The sequence below is a fragment of the Euwallacea fornicatus genome, chromosome 35 (genome assembly GCF_040115645.1).
Source record: "Euwallacea fornicatus isolate EFF26 chromosome 35, ASM4011564v1, whole genome shotgun sequence".
NCBI lineage: Eukaryota > Metazoa > Arthropoda > Insecta > Coleoptera > Curculionidae > Euwallacea > Euwallacea fornicatus.
The window spans coordinates 355173-376453 of NC_089575.1; the positions used below are offsets into that span (position 1 = coordinate 355173).

General features: G+C 36.0%; 1 protein-coding gene across 2 annotated transcripts in view; it reads left to right on the forward strand.

The window, feature by feature from the left end:
* The window catches only part of LOC136348882 (SET and MYND domain-containing protein 4-like), a 37522-nt gene extending 17133 nt beyond the window's left edge, over positions 1 to 20389 (forward strand). For both annotated transcript variants that reach the window (XM_066300060.1, XM_066300059.1), the window contains 2 exons: positions 10374 to 10763; positions 20053 to 20389. In XM_066300060.1, the coding sequence (XP_066156157.1) occupies positions 10374 to 10763; positions 20053 to 20383 (721 nt within the window). In that variant the 3' untranslated portion in view covers positions 20384 to 20389. The remainder of the gene's footprint in view (positions 1 to 10373; positions 10764 to 20052) is intronic.
* Positions 20390 to 21281: the final 892 nt, after the last annotated feature.

A 21281-nucleotide genomic window follows, 5' to 3' on the forward strand; every position in this document is an offset into this window, starting at 1 on the left:
GTGACTTTTAGCCAAAACGTCATTTCAAGGTTATTTCAAGGGCAACTTTTTTTCTACAAAAGTTTTGCGTTGCATGTTCAGCTTAAAACTTTTTTAATTAAAAAAGTTTTAATTTTTTTTAAATTTAAATCAAATTTTTTATTTAAAAAAAAGTTTTTTAGAAGTCCGTAGCATACATATAAAATCTATTGATGTGCTTTTGAACAATGACCATTGACGAAGCTAATGCCGAAATTTTGCTTCTCTACTTGGAGTGATGTAACTGATAGTACGAAATATCAACTGATGTTAGTGTTTGTCGGTTTTATAAAAAGTGTAAATATCTCGAAACCTGTGATATTTTCATTTAGGCTATTTTTTCATTTTCTGCCTTCTCAAGGATGGGCCTTCCATCAGGTGAAATACAGTCGAAGGCTTACGGGGCACCTTATGTATATATATATGTATATATATATATATATATATATATATACAGGGTGTCCCGAAATTAAAGCACCATATTTAAACAACGTAAATTAGGTCAAAAAATAACACCAAAACTTTAAATAAAACAATGTCGGAAAATGCTTCCTTAATGAGGTATGCCTCTTTAAAGACGTAACTCTGATGATGGTAATTTTGAAATATTTCCAAAACGGTGCAAGATAACTTTATGAAATTTGGTACGATTTTATACCTTATAAGCCTCAATTGACTGATGTGGCTGAATGGAAATTATTTCGTCAGAGGCGTGCTGCACGGGTAGTGTCGGGGTTAAAAAATGCTAGATTTTTTTTATGTGCCCCATTTTTTAGTTGCTGATGCAAAATTATGAAACCATATACGCTTCCAGAAAAAAAAGACACTCTTGGTTCACGATGCTAGGACGCTTCGTTTTCGAATAAAATGAATTTAAACATTACAATGCATGACAAATACAAATGATGCTTAAAGCGATATTTTATTAAACACATCAAAACGATTAAACAATAATAAAAAACGAACAAGAAATTTAAATGACGCACTTTCAAAGTAAGTTTTCAAATAAGTTTCCGTTTTGTTGGATACACAGTCTAGATCGTTTTTTTATGCTCTGGGAGGCACGGGAAATTTGAAACGTATTTTCTTTTATTTGATTAGCAGCTAAGTTGATTCTATCCAACAGTTCTTCCCTCGTGTTTATTTCTGTGGCATAGATTATGCTACACATAAAGCCCCAAAAAAAATAATCCAGGGGATTAAGGTCAGGTGATCGAGGGGGCCAGGTTATTGGACTACCTCTTCCTATCCACCTGCCTGGAAACTTTTCATCAAGCCAATTTTTCACGTTATTTCCAAAGTGAGCTGGTGCCCCATCTTGTTGATAATACATTTGCAATCGGGTATGCAATGGTATATCTTCTAATAGGCCTGCCAGCTCATTTTGAAGAAAATGTAAATAGTGTTGTGCTGTTAACCGGTTTGGAAATACAACTGGTCCTATTAATCTATTTCCTATGATACCTGCCCAAATGTTGACAGAAAACCTATGCTGAAAATGTGTTCTCCTTACGACTTTTGGATTTTCATACTCCCAATAATGTGTGTTATGGATGTTAAATGCTTTGTCTCTCGTAAAACTAGCCTCATCAGACCACAAGATATTATGTAAAACATTTTGGTGATTCAAAACCCACTGGCAAAAATTCATCCTAACTGTAAAATCTTCCTCTCGTAAGTCTTGAACCCTTTTATAGTGAAAGGGATGCAATCCCTGCATCCGAGTCATTCTTCCTATCTAAAAATTAATATTCGAAATAACTGTTTATCTGTTGTTATTTTAACGACTGTATTTACGATCGATTTTGGTATGTTTGTAATGTTTTCAAGCGTTCTTAGAGAAATTTGAGGATTTTCTTCTATTCGATTAAGCACATCCTCGAAATCGTAATCTACTGTAGGTCTTCCTTGGCCTCGAGAACGTTGAAAAGAACCACATTCGATTAAATTTCTATGTACTCGACTAAAAACAGATCGAAAAGGTATTCTTCTTCTCGGGTACCTCCTTCTGTACTCTTCTACGGCGGCTCGCGAATTACCATTACAGAACCCATAAATAAAATGAATATCGGCAAGCTCCCTACTTGAAAATTTCTCCATTTTTCACTAACAGCTTAATAATGACACAAAGAAACTCCCCAACAGAATAAATATAAACATCAAATTGACAGTCAACATTGTTTAATATTTCGTAGCCTACTATTAAGTTTTCACAGAAAGTAAATCATTTGTATTTGTCATGCATTGTAATGTTTAAATTCATTTTATTCGAAAACGAAGCGTCCTAGCATCGTGAACCAAGAGTGTCTTTTTTTTCTGGAAGCGTATATGGTTTCATAATTTTGCATCAGCAACTAAAAAATGGGGCACATAAAAAAAATCTAGCATTTTTTAACCCCGACACTACCCGTGCAGCACGCCTCTGACGAAATAATTTCCATTCAGCCACATCAGTCAATTGAGGCTTATAAGGTATAAAATCGTACCAAATTTCATAAAGTTATCTTGCACCGTTTTGGAAATATTTCAAAATTACCATCATCAGAGTTACGTCTTTAAAGAGGCATACCTCATTAAGGAAGCATTTTCCGACATTGTTTTATTTAAAGTTTTGGTGTTATTTTTTGACCTAATTTACGTTGTTTAAATATGGTGCTTTAATTTCGGGACACCCTGTATATATACAGGGTTCGCCATTACTTCGGCCTCGGTTCCTGGTGTCTTTGTATAAATATCAATATGGAATGTTTATTACGGTACTTATTTATATTGGAAAGCTGCATAATTTAATAATATTTTTGTTTATACAGAGTGTTCCGTTTTCGCTGGGCAGCATAAAGATACAATTTTTTAAATAGAAACCCATAATTTTTTTTACGTCATTTGATGAAACCTTAATTTAGGAGGAAAATACATTAAACATTTTTTAAATTGGTTGCGGCGTTGCCATATTAGAGAAATTTCTTTAAAAATGCAGCGTCAGAAAAAAATTATCACAAAACTGGTGTTTTTTGAAATTTTGAAATTTGTTTTTGTAAAGTAGTAAATCAAAGTCAGAAGTACTTAAAAACTTTAAAACATTTTTTTAATGCACCATACTTTTTTTGTATAAGAGCACTAATTTTCAAATTTTACAACTTGCTGAAACTCATTTTTTTTAAATAGTACCCATGATTTTTTCCAAGTTCTTCTAATGTAGTTTTTAATTCTCTATTAATTTGCAATAACATCTTTTCATCTAGCATTTACAGTTATGGAGATATTTACAAAATTTCAATCAAATTGCAACAGGCATTATCATAATCTAACAAATTTATTCTAGTAAGCTTTGCTTCTATTTAACAAAAGCATAAATTACTTATTTTATTTAGTTGTCATATTACCTGTCACTACCTTCTAATATGGCAACGCCGGAACCAATTTAAGAAATGTTTCATGTATTTTCCTTCTAAATTAAGGCTTCATTAAATGGCATAAGAAAAATTATGGGTTGCAAATTTAAAAAATTATAACTATATGCTGCCCAGCGAAAACGGAACACTCTGTATAAACAAAAATATTAATAAATCATGCAGCTTTCCAATATAAATGAGTACTGTACTAAACATTTCATATTGATATTTATACAAAGACACCAGGAACCGAGGCCGGAGTAATGGCGAACCCTGTATATATATACAGTGTATAACAGAAAATAATAAATAAAATAAGCAATTTGCGGTGTCTCATACTTAATCATTTTTCTCGAAAACAGAGTACGTTATCGGTTTTAAACCGGAGTACCTTTTTTGGGTATTTTTAAACAAACTCTAAGAAAAACTGACCAAATATGCATTTTGTCCACGCACAAAATAATTTATCGAAAAAATTTCTAGGCCACTCCTGTTATTTGGTTACCATAGCAACTAAAAATAATGTACTCATCAATAATTGTTGCACCCGTCGGCCACATCTTGTGTACCAACTTTCAATAAAATCACAAAAGCCCTTTGGAAGAAAATAATAGAAATATGTTTTTCCAAACTATCATGAAACGTCCTGTATCTTTTTTATTAAGCATTTTTGGACACACATTTATATAGAATTTCTGGCATAAAATGATATAATCTACCTTCCATATCAATTTGGCACCACAATTTAGAGACACCCTGTATACATACAGGTTGTTTCCTAAGTACGGTACCTAACTTCGGGAGCGTATTCTACAGCTAAAATAAAGGTGATTTTGTTATATAGACTATATCCCAAAAATGCTTCGTTGCGGAAATACAGGGTGTGAAAATTTCATTAAAAAATTACAACTTTTTTAATATTTCCGAAACTACTCGAGACATTTTAATGAAATTTTGCAGGGTTTAAGAGTTCGCAACGGGGCGTATTTTACGCTGAAAACAATGGCTGTTGTGTAACCAGCGGCGTGCGGCCAGGATAATTGCTGGATATTTTAAAAGAAAAATGTGGTACGTCACTGTTCTTTTTCAATATCTTGTTCCTTTCTTAATTAAATGTTAGATTTGGAAGAAAAAAGGGCTCAGGACTTTTTTTCGTAGGATTCACCGTTTTCGAGTAAATAAATAAAAAACATTGTTGCTTAATTTTTTCATCCTTTTTTATTATTCTTAAAAGAAAAAATATTTGCATGAAGATATGAATTTTTTTGTTGTCTACTTGCCTGTTTTATTAAAATTTCATTAAAATATCTCAAGTAGTTTCGGAAATATTTAAAAAATTGTAATTTTTTAAAGAAATTTGCACACCCTGTATTTCCGCAACGAAGCATTTTTGGGATACAGTTTATATAACAAAATTACCTTTATTTTAGCTCTAGAATACTCTCCCAAAATTATGTACCGTACTTAGGAAACACCCTGTATATATATGTATGTATGTATATTTTATATAATAATCTTTATTTACTAGAAACGGGCTATCGACCCTTCGGTCTTTCTGCCCGTGTGTTTTCCAATTATTATGGCTCACATACTTATCGTGCCTTGAACCTATATGCTTGAGAGTAACAGTGATGAAGCAATATCTGATAAAGTAACAATGTTGTCTTAAGCCTGAGATCTTAATTTAATTACTCCAGAAGCGTAGAAGTAGGGACACGCTAGCGATACTGTCCATTGGGTTTTATTAGGCAAAGTGGGTTCAGAATACTCACTTTGCCTGTAAGAGTCGCAATTTTTCTGTAATCTGTATCATTTCTGTCCCTTCGTAGAGGAATTCGATCGATGGGTTGTGTGTGAGATTTTCAGGATGTCTTATCTTTGTAATTAGTCTGAGTGCGATTTGTCCTGTGATCTGTAAGTGTTTTCCGTGTTGCTCGTAGCATTTGCTCTGAGAATGTGTCCGTAATCCAACAATGGTCTAAAGATAAAGTTGTAAATGGTTGTTGCCGTTTTAATGCTTGTGACATGGTTCTTGTGTGTGAGGGCCCTGAAGCGTTTTGTTCTTTTAATAGCTTCTATTCTTATATTTTGAACGTGCTTAGTAAATTTCACCTTCTTGTCTTTTGTTATTCCTAAGTACTTCATATGGTGTCTTGGTTCCGTCCCATAACCGTCCATCATTATCAAGGGAGAGTTGTCATTTATTTAACGATTTGGTGGTAGAAATTAGTTCTTAGTGGCATTTGGTATTAATCGCCATGTGTAAAACCAAACCATTGTAATGTCCGTTAGAGCTTTTCAACAGCTTTTGCGGTCGTTCTGTCGTATGTAATAATTGCAGTATTGTCCGTGTATTGTAATATGTATGCTGTTCTGTCGATGTGGTTTTTGTCCCGCTGGCTGTAATTGTATAGATGATGACAATATATATTATAAAGAAAAGGTGGGAGTGGTGAACCCTGAGCAAGACCTTGCTCGGGACAAAACGGAAAGGATAGGGCGTTGTTTACTCGGACTTCTATTAGTCTGTTTCGAGCTTGTCTAGTTTGTCAAGCAGACTTTTGTCTCAGATGCTATCAAATGCATTGTTAATGTCCATGAACGAACATCCAGATTTTTGTCGTTAAGATGGGTTGTTTGAATATTGTTAGTCAAGATGAAGAGTAGGTGTATGGTCGAGTGTTTTGATTTGAATCCAAATTGGTACGACGGTATATGGTGTCAAATCAATTTTTGAAGTCTATTTGTTATAATGTGTCCAAAAATTTAGCTCAGCACCAGAAGTAATGCAATACGTGGATAATGTGTTGTTTGTGTGCTATCCAGACCGTTTTTTAGAATGGGTATAATTATGCCTGTATTCCAGATTTTTGGTATTGTGTTAGTTTTAATCCAATGGTTAAGTTGGTTTATTATGAGTTCGTAAGCTTGCGGTGTTAAGTTCGGTAGCACTCTGCTTTTTATATCGTCTTTTCCCGGTGCTGTGTCTTTCGTGAGTGCATGTACTTCGGCGAATTCCGCGTCGGTAATAGTTGGAAATGAGCGATCTAGTGCGTTATTAAGAAGTTGTCATACCAGTCGTTTACCAAGAAAAAAATGTATATTTTTTTTTAATTTGGAAAATTAATTTTAAATCCTGATTCGACAAACTTATAGAATTGTTCAAAAGAATGTCCTTCCTGCTCCAAACACGTCTCAGCTCTTGTTCGATAAGGATCGTTTGCTCTGCGCAACATTCGCCCCGTTTATCAATTGACACGCATTGTCAATTCTCCTTTTCACGTCGTCTGCAGTTGCTGGTACTTCCGCGTAAGCTTTGTCCTTTAAAAAACCCCCAGAGGAAAAAATCTAATGGAGTCAGATCAGGCAAACTAGGAGGCCAGTTCACTGTACCGTCCCCTCCAATCCATCGATCTGAATACATTTTATCCAAAATCTATCGAGACATTCTAAAAAGAAGAACCGGACAGCTGTCGTGCTGATATCGCATCACCCGTCTAATCGCAAGTTGAACGTTTTCTAACAATTCCGGAAGATTACTACGCAAGAAATTCCGGTATATTTCTCCATTCAAATTTCCCTCAATGAAAAAAGGTCCAATTAAGTATTTCCCAGTAATACCGCACCATACAGTCACCGACCATGGCCTTTGATGTTCAACTTCTCTAAGCCCGTGTGGCTTTACAGCACTCTAAAAATGCAAATTATGGTGATTCACTGCATCATGGTTTGTGAATGTGGATCTGTCCGAAAACAAAACGTTGGAAAACAAATTTGCATTTTGATTTAATTGCTGCCTTGCCCAATTACAAAAATTGACTCGGTTATGAACATCAGTTCCTTGGAGTTTCTGATGTAAAGAAATGCGGTAAAGATGGTATTTATTCACCTTCGAAATTCTTTGAACACTTGTCTTTGACATTCCTGAGCCAGAAACGATTTGACGACAACTTACATGGGGATCAAGGGCAACAGCTGCAAGAACTGCTATTTGATTGCCTTCATGTGTTGCTCTCCGGGGTCGATTGCGCTTTTCCGTTTCCAACTCTTCGTTTCTTTGAAATTTTTCATGATCCTGTTGAATGTCGTCCAACGGGAAACTGTTTCATCCGGAAATCTTTCAGCATAAAGTACTTCTGCCCGACTAACGTTTCCTCCAGTCTCTACATAAATTAAAACCATTTCTAATGTTTCATTCAAAGTGCAGTGATTCGTTTGAATCATTGAATTTTCAGATGAAAAGCATAATTTTAAAATAATTACACACAAAACAATTAGATTGATTGTTGAAGAAAGAGTATCGATTTCCTGCACACCTTGTCACAAGGTAGACTCTAACAAGAGCAAATTAAAAAATATATTTTCTTGATTAGTTAGGATTGTTGTGAGGTTTAAACAGAACATACATTGCAAAACATTTTCAGAAAAAAAAATGCAATCATTCCGTCAATCTAGAAAATTGGACAAATATCAAGGAGAACTCTGCAGCAAAACATTTTTTAAACATTGTTTAAATAAAGAATATTTATTTTCTGAAGGGATACAAAAATCTGTAAAAAATACGGGGTTGTCGTTTGAAAAAAAAGTTGCCCTTGAAATGAGCTTAAAATGACGTTTTAGTTAAAAGTCACTATCTTCATGACATATCCCCCACTTTACTAGACAACTTTTATTTGAAACTTTTTCGTGCCGTTTTTCAGCAATTTTCAATCAGAGCTTTACATGGGCCACCCTATATACTAATTTAGTCACCGAAGGTGGCGTTCCGCCAAATTCGGTCGAACCGTCACAAATGTGTTTATTGTTATAAACCCAAATTTGGACGTTATTTCGCAGGCACTATTTGCAAATAAGGATTTTTTATATTTTCACCAAACTGCAAGATTGAACCGTAACAAGTGATGAATTACCATAATGAAGAAACAAAAATGATTTCAGAATGTGAATATTCATAAGATTGTACCCATAAGAAAAACAAAGTTGATCATCGTGGCCGAAAACCAAGACGTCTCATTTCAAATGTGATCCCTTTTGCTTGTGAAAACGCAAAAGGGCACTCATGACATGTCAATCATGTCAAATTACCTCGACAAATAAGTTAAAGAAAGAATGAAACCCTTTTTCCAAAATTTCGGTGCTTTTCGAAAATTTTTGAAACGATTAAATTCATGAATCTATTAATGCGACCCTCAGAACACAAATTGTTGACACCTTTTCCAAATTTAGTCAACAAATCGTTGCTTGAACAACAACAATTTTAGAAATATCACTTGCAATTTAGAAATTGTCATTATTTATATTTTTGATGAATTATTGGAATTTTCAAAAACCATAGTAGAATTTAAGAATTGTCATGTGAATTTCACAAAATTTCAATTGCATAAGTGCGTCACTTCAATTTCGACGCATTAATTGTCGACATAAACTGACTTAAATTGGAAACTTTGTATACTGCGTGACAAAGAAAGGTAAACACCCATTAAAAATAATTTTTTTTTGTACGTGTTCAGTACCACATACTTATTCAATGATCACATTTTCAGCAAGATCAGAGGAAGAACTCAATTTTTTTTTCAATAGTGTGTTGAGCATCCACGGTTCCTTATACACTCATTGATATGCCTGAGCTTGGATCTAATAAGATTGTCAATGTCTTCTTGAAGTATCTCATTCCAGGCAATCTGAACTTCATGAGTAAGGGCTGCTAAAGTCTGTGAAATTCAACAGTCTGCGATCAATCATATCCCAGGCATGTTCAATAGGAGACAGATCCGGCGATCGAGGTGGCCAGGGTAAACGGTTGATTTGATGTTGATCCGCGAACGTTATTGTTTGCCTAGCAACATGAGGTCTAGCATTGTCTTGCTGGAAAATAGCGTTCGGGATAGTTCGAATATATAGAATCACATATGGCTCCAACACTTCTTGGATATAGCGTTGGGCAGTCATTTTGCCTCTAATGAAAACTAGGGGTGACCCGCTACCATATGCGATAGCACCCCATACCATAACGCCTACAGTACGGTGGACATGACGCTCTCTGTCAAATTGTAGATCTCGCCTTTCACCACGTCGCCTTCTCACCCTTGCCCGACCGTCGTTCATCCCCAGACAGAAGCGGGATTCATCACTAAAGATCACCTGAATCCATTCTTGGTCCCACTGAATCCTCTCTCTACACCATTGTAAGCGGTTAGATCGATGTTCGCGAGTGAGAGGCAGCACCCAATGCGAACGATAGGACAAAAGGTCAAAACTTCGTATTCGGCGATATACTGTACACATACTGACCCTATTCCCATGTTCTTCAAACCACTGATTTGCAATAGCTCGACTGCTGCTAAATCGGTCTCTAAGAGCCAAAAGTCGCAATCGACGATCTTTGCGCTCTGTGGTTCCTCTGAGTCGCCCAGTGCCTCTGGCTCTGTGCCCACGGCCTTCCTAAGTCCACGCCTGGTAACACCGCACCATGGTTCCTAAGGATCTGTTAGTTCTTCTAGACACTTCTCTCACCGACAGACCTGCTTCGCGCAACCCAACAATCCGACCCCTCTTGAAGTCACTAAGCTGACGGATCTGTTCAATTCTACCCACTCTAGGCATAATGAGTAAAAATTATGACCGATTGCAACACACTTCACAAAAGTTGTGATACAAATGTGAACAAAAATGTTTAAATAAAATTTTATTTTTTTAAGGAACGACCCGTGGAAATTAAAAAAAAAATTAACAGATAAACTTGAAATTTTGATCATTTCTTTCTTTTTTTAAGATAAGTCAACATGCAAAAAATGATCTTCAATGGGTGTTTACCTTTCTTTGTCACGTGGTATATTATGCTAATTTTATGTTTTTTACTACATTATATTATAATACTATATACTATTATACTATTAATACATTTCTGCCCCGAAACTGATCCATCGCTTTTTTTTCTCAATTTTTTAACAATTTCTATCTCAGATACGAAGAAATCCAAGAACTCCAAGCCAACAAAGAAAAACGAGCTGTGCGTGATCTCTTTGAAGCAGCAAATGAAGCATGCATAATTCACCACTTTCTCACCAAATACTCGGACTTCTTCTCCAAGCAGGAGATATCCGGGGAACGTCTCAAAGAGCTTCTGTTCCATCATTATTTCAACACCACCTTGAATAAACTGACGGTTGAGAAAACTAAGAAGAACTCTTTGGATACTGAATTCCATGAAGTTGCTGACGCCATTTATGCTTTTTCCAGTCTGTTAAACCACCACTGTTATGGAAATATCACTGCCTCGTTTTATGGATCCACCATAGTTTTGAGGGCAGCGAGGAATATTAAGAGTGGCGAGTCCTGTTGCTTAACCTACAGGTTAGTACCCACTCGATGATAAGTAGAAGCTAAAGATCATATTTTTCGATGTGATCTGAAGTAATCTTGCAGTTACCACCGAAGTAAGAGAGAAACTATTTTCGCAATGTAATGTCCGATTTTTATGAGATGTATGTCGAAGAGGACAACAATGTGGACAACCACATTGGTTTCGTTGGTACGAGGTTTTTTTAATTTGTGCGTTTTGAAGCACCATCCTGTATACGTTATTCTCAGTGACGTAGTTCATTTTTCTGCAACATGCAGGGTGTTCCAGGAAGGATGCGCCAACAAAGCGTCTTGTAATCTAGACATTAAAATAATAGGATTCAACCCAACTTGGTTTATGAAAGTGCTATTCGCTTGGGATATTCAAGGGGTCAAAGTTCATTTTTATATTTGATTTTTTTAAAAATAAATCGAGTAGTTTTGTATTAAAATTTTTTTAAGACCGCTAAAAAAAATATTTTATGAGATTTGAATTTCGAAAAAGAGGGCGCTAGTTGCTGCCTATAGGGTGCATATTTACGCCCCCATTTTTGCCAAATGCAATAATTGCGATTTTAAGCAGTATTGTTGATGGATCTATCATTTGTAAAGGTTAAAGGTATACCTCAGTTATTTTGCTAATCCAGGCCATTTTCGAAGTATAGCGAATTTAAATGATAAAAAAATGTTCTTTTATTAATACACTCGTAAGTTGGCGTTCCGGAGTTGTTAAGAACAATTGGAAAGAAGTGATGTTGTGAATCAACTTAAAATCAACTGCATGTAGCAAGCTGTTCTTATTTAATTTATATTAATACTTAAATGCTATTTTTTCAAAATTTCGAGGCATAATTATTTTTATAATTACGATTTTTTTTGTTTCTATTTAACTACTATTTACAATTTGTAATAACACAAGGTGTCTGTAAAAGGTCTATACAAAATGCCACCGCATATTCCTAGGGTGAGAACATGATGATTTAACCTAATTTATCTAATCCAAAATTGGACCGTTTTCGAAAATCAGGGTGTGAAAGTTAAGATAAAAAAAAATTATTAGTTCGTTGGTAATACTGCTATCTACACAAAATGACGTATCTGTGGTTTCTAGGGGTGAGAAATCGGAATCCGTTTGTATTTTCGATGCATAATGTAGAGGGCGCTGTCAGCGCTCGCTGAATCCTCTTTAAACGGGCATAAATTTTTTATCACCCGGTATAAAATTTATTTATGACTAAATTTGTATTTTCCTACGTGTTTTAGGAAGAAAAGGTCTCTTGGTACAAGTTTTTACAAGCACTCTTTCTTGAAATATTTGAATTTTAAAGTTTGCCGCATCTCTAGCGCAGTAACTATTCGTACAGTTGAATACCTCGTAAACTATGTATTTGAAAATTCAATTTTAACTAATCATAAATCGTGCACCTCATAAGTAATTGTATTATTTTTTATTGTTCGCTTTTATTAAACGTTCGAAGTGATCTCCGTTAGCATCCCTGCAAAGATTAATTCGACATAAAAAGTTAAAATAGACGTTCGTTATTTCCTAAAATATCCACTGAATTTTGAATTCGTCTCCACAAATCCTCTTCGCTATTTACGAGCTTTGAGTATTCCATGAGCTTGAGAGTCCCTCGTAAAAAATAATCAAGTGGAGTTAAATCAGGGGAGCGTGGTGGCCAGATTACCGGAGCATCATTTCCTCTACCGATCCATCTGTGTGACGATCGCTGCGGACAATTAATAAAAGCGGACAGTTAAAAAAAATACAATTACTTATGAAGTGCACGATTTATTAGTTAAAGTTGTATTTTCGAATAGTTTACGAGGTATTCAACTGTACGAATAGTTACTGCACTAAAGATGCGGCAAACTTTAAAAAGCAAATATCTTAAGAAAGAGTGTGTGTAGAGACTTCTGCCAAGAGACTTTTTTCCTAAAACACGCAGGAAAACACAAATTTAGTCATAAATAAATTTTATACCGGGTGATAAAAAATTTATGCCCTTTTAAAGAGGGTTCAACGAGCGCTGACAACGCTCTTTACATTGTGCATCGAAAATTTAAACGGATTCTGATTTCTTACCTCTAAAAACCCAACGATACGACATTTTGTGTAGAAAGCAGCATCATCAACGAAGTAATTTTTTTTTTCGATTTTTTAATCTTAGCTTTGACACCCTGTATTTCGAAAACCGTCCAGTTTTGGATTAGACAAATTAGATTAAATCATCATGTTCTCACCTCAGGAATATGTGGTAGGATTTTGTACAGACCTTTTACACCCTGTATACTACAGTAAGTAAATTTACCAATTAAAACAGACTAGTTTACGCTGAAGGAAGTTGTAATAGCCGGATCGTAATATTTTTCAACGACTGTCTACCAAGTTAGGAGAAACTGCATCATTTCGCTCTAAAAGTCAACATGGACCCGTTAAAATAATTGCTATTGACCTAGAACAGGAAGTGTTTGTTCGTGTTACAGAAAATTCCGAAAAAAGCATTAGCTAGTTGATAAGAGCTACTGAAATAAAAGAAAGAACAGTTTTCTAATTTTAAAACGAGAGAAGCTACATCCGTGTCACGTTACTACTGTACAGAGTTTACTGGAACACGATCTATCAGCAACACTTCAATTTTGTTAAACAATTATTGATCACCGAAATCGCCAATCCAACTTTTATTAATTCAGCCTTATTCACCGATGAAGCAACTTTTAAAATACATTGTCCTTTCAACTGGACAAACAGCCATTACTGGGACTCTGAGAATCTAAGAGTAATAAAAGAGCATCACTTTCAACGTGAATTTTCCATTAATGTGTGGTGTGGAATTTTGGACGATTTCATAATTGGACCTGTCAAATTACCTGCAAGGCATGATGCAGAACCACATTTAGAATTTTTAAAAACTGAATTAGGGAATTTATTTTACCACGTATCATCAAACTATCATCTTTATGCACGACGACGTTCTTCCATTTTGCCCATTGTGTTTCGTAATTTTTTGAATAAGTAATTTCCTAATGGATGATTTGGTCGAGGACGTGCCCTGGCCAGCTCGTGGCCCCGACCTCGACCCAATTGATTTCTCGTTATGAGGATACGTGAAATCCTTAGTCTACGATGGTACAGAGATGAATACGGGCGATCAATTATTTCAACGCATCCAGGATGTCGTCGCAGTAATTAAGAATAATGAGGGCTATTTATTTAGAGTGAGACAACACTTAATAAAAGGAGTACGAAAATGCAATGAAGTAAACGACGGGCACTTTGCGCACTTGCTGAAATAAAAAATACTGTTCCAATAAATTAATAATTGTTATCAATAAATGTATTTTTACTTAATATCAGATACTTACAAAGGCGCATTGTGGACATTTAAATTCGTCATACTTCGAAAATGGCCCGGACTAGCAAATAAACGTGTTGTACCGTTTATCCTTAAAAATGACAGATCTGTCAATAATATAGCTTAAAATCGCAATTATTGCATTAAAAAAAAAAAAAAAAGTGGGCACATCAATGTGCGCCCTGTAGGATGCAGCTAACGCCCCCTTCCTCGAAGCTCAAATCTCATGAAAAATTCTTTTTAGCGCCCTTAAAAAAATTCAAAATTTGGACAAGATATCTCCTAAACTGCTCGATTTATTTAAAGAAATTCAAATATAAAAATCAACTTTAACCCCTTGTACATCCTAAACGAATAACATTTTCGTAAAGCAAGTTGGTTTAAATCTTATTGTCTTAGTGTCTAGATTATGAAATTCCCTTTTGGCGCATTCTTCACGGATCGCCCTGTGCAGGCTGGCGGCAATCCACTGAACTTTTTTTTCTTTTGGCGAGATTTTTCTGTTGAAACTCCAAGTGCCTATTTGTGTTATTAGAAATTTTGAAAAACGAAGACGGCCTTTTGCTTCTGTAGCTAAGCGATGCGGTAAAGCCAATTAGACGCTTCTGATTACCACACGTGCCGTACAAGTTTTCCGTCACCTTCAATATACAGGGTGTCTCTAAAAGGTCTGTACAAAATTCTACCATAGATTTCAGAGGTCAAAACATGACGATTTAACTGAATTTACCTTAGTCCAAAAGTGGACGGTTTTCGAAATACAGGGCGTCAAAGTGAAAACAAAAAAAAGCAAAAAAAAATTATTTCTTGGTTGGTAATGCTGCTATCTACACAAAATGTCGTATCGGGCGGTTTTTGGGGATAAGAAATCATAATCCGTTTACGCAACACTTTCATTCGACTTCTCAATGGTACAAGAGCAAGACGACATTAAACACTAACTATCGGTTTCTGAGAACGAATCTGCGTGACTCTGTAGGGAATCTGTCTTTCAAGGGGTTCCAAGTTACTTATGTGCTACTGATTGTCATTAAGGGTAGTTTGTAGATTAAGCCTGAACTGAGAAATTCGCCCCAGCAAATTAGATTAGAATGAATTTACTGTATATGAACAAGGAGATAATACACTCACTTTCACATGAAATGCGCCACCCAGTATACTAATAATTAAGTCTTGTAACTTTGGCAAAATAATGCTTCATAATGGAGGATCAAATGATCAGACTTTCAGTAAAAAAGGAAGAATGCTGGTGGTTTTTTCGTCATTGACCTTTTAGATTTTTTATTCAATTGTAAATAAATAAAATAATATTTACATGGAAATATCAGTTTATTTTGTTGTTGTTGGACTGTGAACAAGACATCTCAAAATGCCCCCAGTGAGACAGCATCGAAGTTTTCCCCACGTTTTGGATTTTGATAGAGGGCGAATTATCGACATGAAGGAGGGTGGACTTTCTTTGGTGAGATTGCCCGAAGAATCAATCGGAACCACACCACGATTGCGAGAATATGGTCTCCATGATCTGAAGAAAGGGTTCAGCAACATCGTCCAGCTGGACGTCCTCCCCGTAGCAGCAACGCACGTGAAGATCGACTTTTTAGACGGATGGCCATTGGTGATCGATTTCGAACAACAATGTCTGTTGCAGTAGATTGGATGGGAGCTCCAAATCGTCGGGTGTCGATGGCAACAGTTTACGGAAGAATTTCGCCTTTTGGCCTACATTCATACCGCCCAAATCAACGACTGCCACTAATCGCCCAACACCAAACTTTCAGATTGGCCTGGTGTTAAGAACGAGTTGATTGGAGTCATGAATGGAACAACATCGTCTTCAGTGACGAGTCGCGATTTTGTTTATGGATCAATGATGGTCGTAGAAGAGTCAGACGATACCGAGGTGAAAGAAGAAATTTGCAATTTTGTGAAAGGCGCCACACAGCTTTAACACCTGGTGTCATTGTCTGAGGTGCGATATGTGTTGGTCGAAGATCTTCTCTTGTGTTCATTCCAAGCAACCTAAACGCATGTCGCTACATTAACAATGTTCTGAGGCCAGTATTAGTACCCTTCATGCAAACTTTACCAAATGGCATTTTCCAACAGGATAATGCAAGACCACATAGTGCGGACATTACTCGACAATACTTGGAAGAAGCACAATTGGAAATACTGCATTGGCCTGCACGGTCACCGGACCTAGCGCCCATCGAACATCTTTGGGACATGGTGAGTCACCGTCTTCGAAATTTACCGAGGCCTCCAAACAATGTGGATGACCTACGACATCATCTCGAGGTAGCATGGAATGAAATACCCCAGGAAGATATTGATCATTTGTCGCAAAGCATGCCGCGAAGAGTACGCGCTTGCATTGCTGTACGAGGTGATGTCACTCATTATTAATTTTTTAATTAACATGTGTTGTTTCTTTTTACTGAAAGTCTGATCATTTGATCCTCCATTATGAAGCATTATTTTGCCACAGTTACAAGACTTAATTATTAGTATTACTGGGTGGCGCATTTCATGTGAAAGTGAGTGTATCTAAATGCAACAAATAGCTTAATTGTTCTGTGACGTGTCTAAAAGCTCAAAAAAAATATTCCATGAGAACTAAGATAATACGGGAGGTTCATGACAATTAGATCTACAAAGTGATTTTTTTGTAGGGTCAAATTCTCTTTTCTTCACAAAAATTTGTTTTCGTGGCACGTCAATGGAATTTATTCTTCAAGTTGTTTTTTTTAACTCTTGCACTTTTTCCAGACCTAATTGTTTGCAAAATCATCTAGAAATGCACATGAATTTCCCATAAAAAGTGGGTGTATTTCATGCGTTTTTCCTTTCATTTTCAGGTACATTAAATAAAAATAGAATTCCTAAATAGTTTTGGAAATAGCTAAAAAACCGAAATAAAAAATAAAAAAAGAACGCAAAAATCTATTAATTGAACCGGAGATTCAAGTCTTGGTAAATAAAGGAACACTGAAGTACCACGAAACAGTTTCCTGCGGATGAAGAGAGTCTGATCTTCACTCAAGGCAAAACATCGTTTTGCAGATTCAGACAATCAATCAATTGCAAATTGATCAAATTAAAACGAATTGCACATTCTCCGAATTTAAACCGTCAAAAACTATAGGAGCCATAAGCAAAAAAGACTAAAATTGAGCTTTAACATCCCGTATACCTTAATCCTGATTAACCTAATTAAATTTCTTTGTGCTCAAATTATTTGTGATTAGCTGATTGTCTGCTTTTTTTGGAAGGCGCTGTATAGGATTTTCTGGCGATATCTCTAACGGACATTTTGAAACCTAATAGTATCTTATCCGTACGAGCCATGTGCTTTGGTTGTTTAGGTAGTCCACACATTGCTCTATTTAAGAATCATTAACGATAACGCCCTTAAACTACAAACAAAAGATACATCTAATAGAATATTACATATAAGGTGTTCTATTGAAAAAAAAAAGTGTTTTTGAACTAATTTCGGCTCTTTGTCTGTGTTATTCACGACGACTTAAACTATCAACGATTTTGATAGTTTAAGAAAGCACTTAAACTCTGGCAATTTAAAATTTTCACGATTTTGAAATGTGGTAGAGACGCCCCAATATACAGGGTGTTAAACTTTACTTAAAAAATCCAACTTTTGTTGACATAGTCAAAACTGCTTGAGATATGTAAGTGAAATTTGGCACGTTTTGAGAGTTAAGTAAGCGCATTTATTTATGCAAAAAAGTTGTTTTTCATTTCACCAGTGGCGTGGGTACGGACACTTCTCAGCACATTTTAAAAGAAAAAACGGTGCGCCACTGCTTTTTATCAAAATAAAAATTATTTTTTTTTAGTTTTATTTAATTTAGCAGAAAAATGCTCCCTTGACTCTTTTTCGTTCGATGAAGCGTTTGCTAGTAAAAAATTGAAAACCGTCCATATGCACAAATAGTATTGTAAAAATGCACAAATTGTATACGAAAAAACGTTGAACATACAGTAGTGGCCATAAGTATGGAAACTTTTTTAATATCGTTTTTATTTAAAATGAACGATTATAATTTGAAATTGTAAATATAAAATAGATTCTATTTTTAATACTTTATCAACGTCCATGGTATATTGGTATTTATTGGAATTTGATTTGGAGTAAATGTGAAATTAAAAAAAACTGCAGACAAATGTATGGAAATCAATAATGTATTTTCAGTAACTTATAAAATAATCCGTTGTTTCAAAATTGTGTCAATATTTTGTGTGTGTTTTCCATTAATTACTGCACGACACCGTTGGTTCATAGAATACACCAGTTTTCTGCAAACTTCCACTGGAATTAATTTCCCTTCTCTTTCCAAAACCTCGAATAAATGTGGTAAACTACGAATTTTTCCTTTCCGAATTTGCCTTCCAAGGTGTTCCCAAAGATGTTCAATCGGGTTAAGATCTGGACTCTGCGACGGCCATTCCATTTTCGCGACAGAATTTTCTTCAAACCAATTTTTAACCAGTTTTGACGCGTGCTTGGAGTCATTGTCTTGCTGAAAACTCCAAGACAAGGGCATTTCCCATTCTGCATAAGGAAGCATATGATTCGCTAAGATGTCCTTGTACACGAATCAGTCCATAGTCCCTTCTATTTTAATTAATGGCCCAACCCCAGAGGCAGAAAGACACCCCCACACCATAACACTTCCACCGCCATGTTTTACAGGAGGCAATTGATACTTAGAATCGAATCTTGCATTCTTAGGACGTCTTAGGTATCGAATACCATCACTACCAAATAACTGAAATTTACTTTCATCGCTCCACAAGATTGTATTCCATTTTTCCTGTGACCAGTTGATAAGTTGCCAAGCAAATGCAATTTCTATTTCTTTTGGAAATTAGTGGTTTTTTGACAGCAACTTTTCCAAACGAACCTCCAGCTACCAAGAATCTTCGCACCGTGCGACTCGATACCACTATGTTGTGTTCTTCGGCAAGAAGTCTTGAAATATCCGTTGAAGTCAATAGTGGATTTTTCTTCGACATCCTTGTGTAAAGTCGATAAATTTAGATTTTATTCGATTCGTTTTATCAAAAAATGCAAATAGTTTCCATACTTTTGTCCGCAGTTTTTTTTTAATTTCATATTTACTCCAAATCAAATTCCAATAAATACCAATATACCAGGTATACAAGTATGAAATGCGGATTTTGTGTTAAACACTTCCGAACACTGACATACAAAGACAAAGGGATTAGTATGGAAAACGCCATAAAAATATACAAAACCATATGCAGATCACTATTGGATTACGGGCACGTACTGAGGGCAAATGCAACAGAAAAAACAAGCAAACACATACAGACTACAGAACAGATTACACTAAGACTAATCACAAAACTAAGACACCCGAAAACCCGTTACACAACCCACCCAACCAATTACTGTATGAACGCACAAACATGATAAGAATAACAGAAAGACTACGACAACTACAGAACAGATGGAAAAAGAACACCAACAGCTCAACTATACTGAGCCCGCTTTGCTTAACAAGACAGACAAGACAATCCCGCCTCCTTTTCCCTTCGAGCACCCTTTGGGAGCACTTCCAGATGTAATGTGATAGTAGTTAGTCACCAAAAGATTACCATTGTATCACAGGCAGAAAGACCTAACAGATCGATAGCCTATTTCTGAGGAAATAAATATTGTTTATATATATATAGAATCTATTTTATATTTACAATTTCAAATTATAATCGTTCATTTTAAATAAAAGCGACATTAAAAAAGGTTCCATACTTATGGCCACTACTGTACGTTAACCTGTTTAATTAATATTGTTTGGAGATAAATATCGAAGAGACTTTCAACTAGGTGTACTTATAAACCCACGATTTAAAGATTTTTGTAATTCACTGCAGTATTTCGTTTTGACTTCTTGCAGGAACTACAATTTTGCGGAATACCCAAAATTGGTCAGGTCCCACCAGTTGTGGAGGTTTTATCAATTCACCTGTACTTGCGAGGCATGTGAGAATAACTGGCCCATCTTCGATTGCCTCAATTCTGGTGATGTAGAAAAGTATCAGAAACTGGCCGACCAGGTGAAAACGTCGCTGAAACAGCCCGGCGAAGATGTCAGTGGGATTATGAAAGTCGTGACCAATAAGGTAAAAGGGTTTTCTCAGGCGGAGCCCACCAAAGTTGACATTAATATTAAAAGGATATTTTGCAATCTGTTCAAGTATTCTGGAAATAAAATTTCTGAGTTTTAGACTTGATTTATGCCTTCCTTAAAATTCTTCGTATTAGATGCTTTGGCGGGTTAGGGATGCGTTAAAGCAATACCCGGTATGAACAATTAACGGTGGTATGTATTGATGATGAACGAGCGCGAAAGTACGATAGTCAGCGTTCGTACCTCGAAAGGTGGTCGTGGGTAAAAGTTTTTTTTTTGGGGGGGGGACTCTGGGGATAAAAAATCTTGTCGGTAAAACGTTACCGGTGCCCGTGCACCAGCCTGTGTGGTGGTTTTCACCCAGTAAAAAACCCCATAATTCGTAGAGGTTTTCGGGCCCGTGCCCAAACAACCTCAATCGCGATTTTGGGGCGCTTTTGATTTTTGTCCTATAGTAAGAAAGACAAGTGGGGCCATCGCTTCTTGCTCTGCCGTCTCTCTAGGACCTTTTATGCCTTTTCCAAGGAGAGGATATTTTACGTCACCTTCCAGATCTTCGGCAAGAAATATCCTGCCGACTGGGGATTTTCCTGCCCTTTTTAATTTTTTTTCTGGGTGATTTTTTTCTTTGTCGGCTTTTTTTCTTTTTTGACCTATTTTACAACGATGATTTCAAAGTACCTGAATTGCTTTCGGGTCTTTTCCCTTCATCCTTGCAGGGATGCTTTTGTAGCTTTTTTTTTTTAGTTTGATTTTGTCGTGCTTGGGTAGATCCCCGTTTTTTCACCCGTTGTTCAGCAGCTGGTGTCTTGGCCTTTTGTGTGGAACGGCATCCTTCGGGTGATAGTCCGTTGCCCTCCTGATCAGCTCGTTTGTATGTTCCTCCGTGGTTTGGAACGTCTTGATGGCATGGCTTTTAGTGACTTCCGTCATCGACTTGTAGTTGAGATCCCTTCTGATCATCTCGTTCCTAACGAACCAAGGCGCTTTTAGAA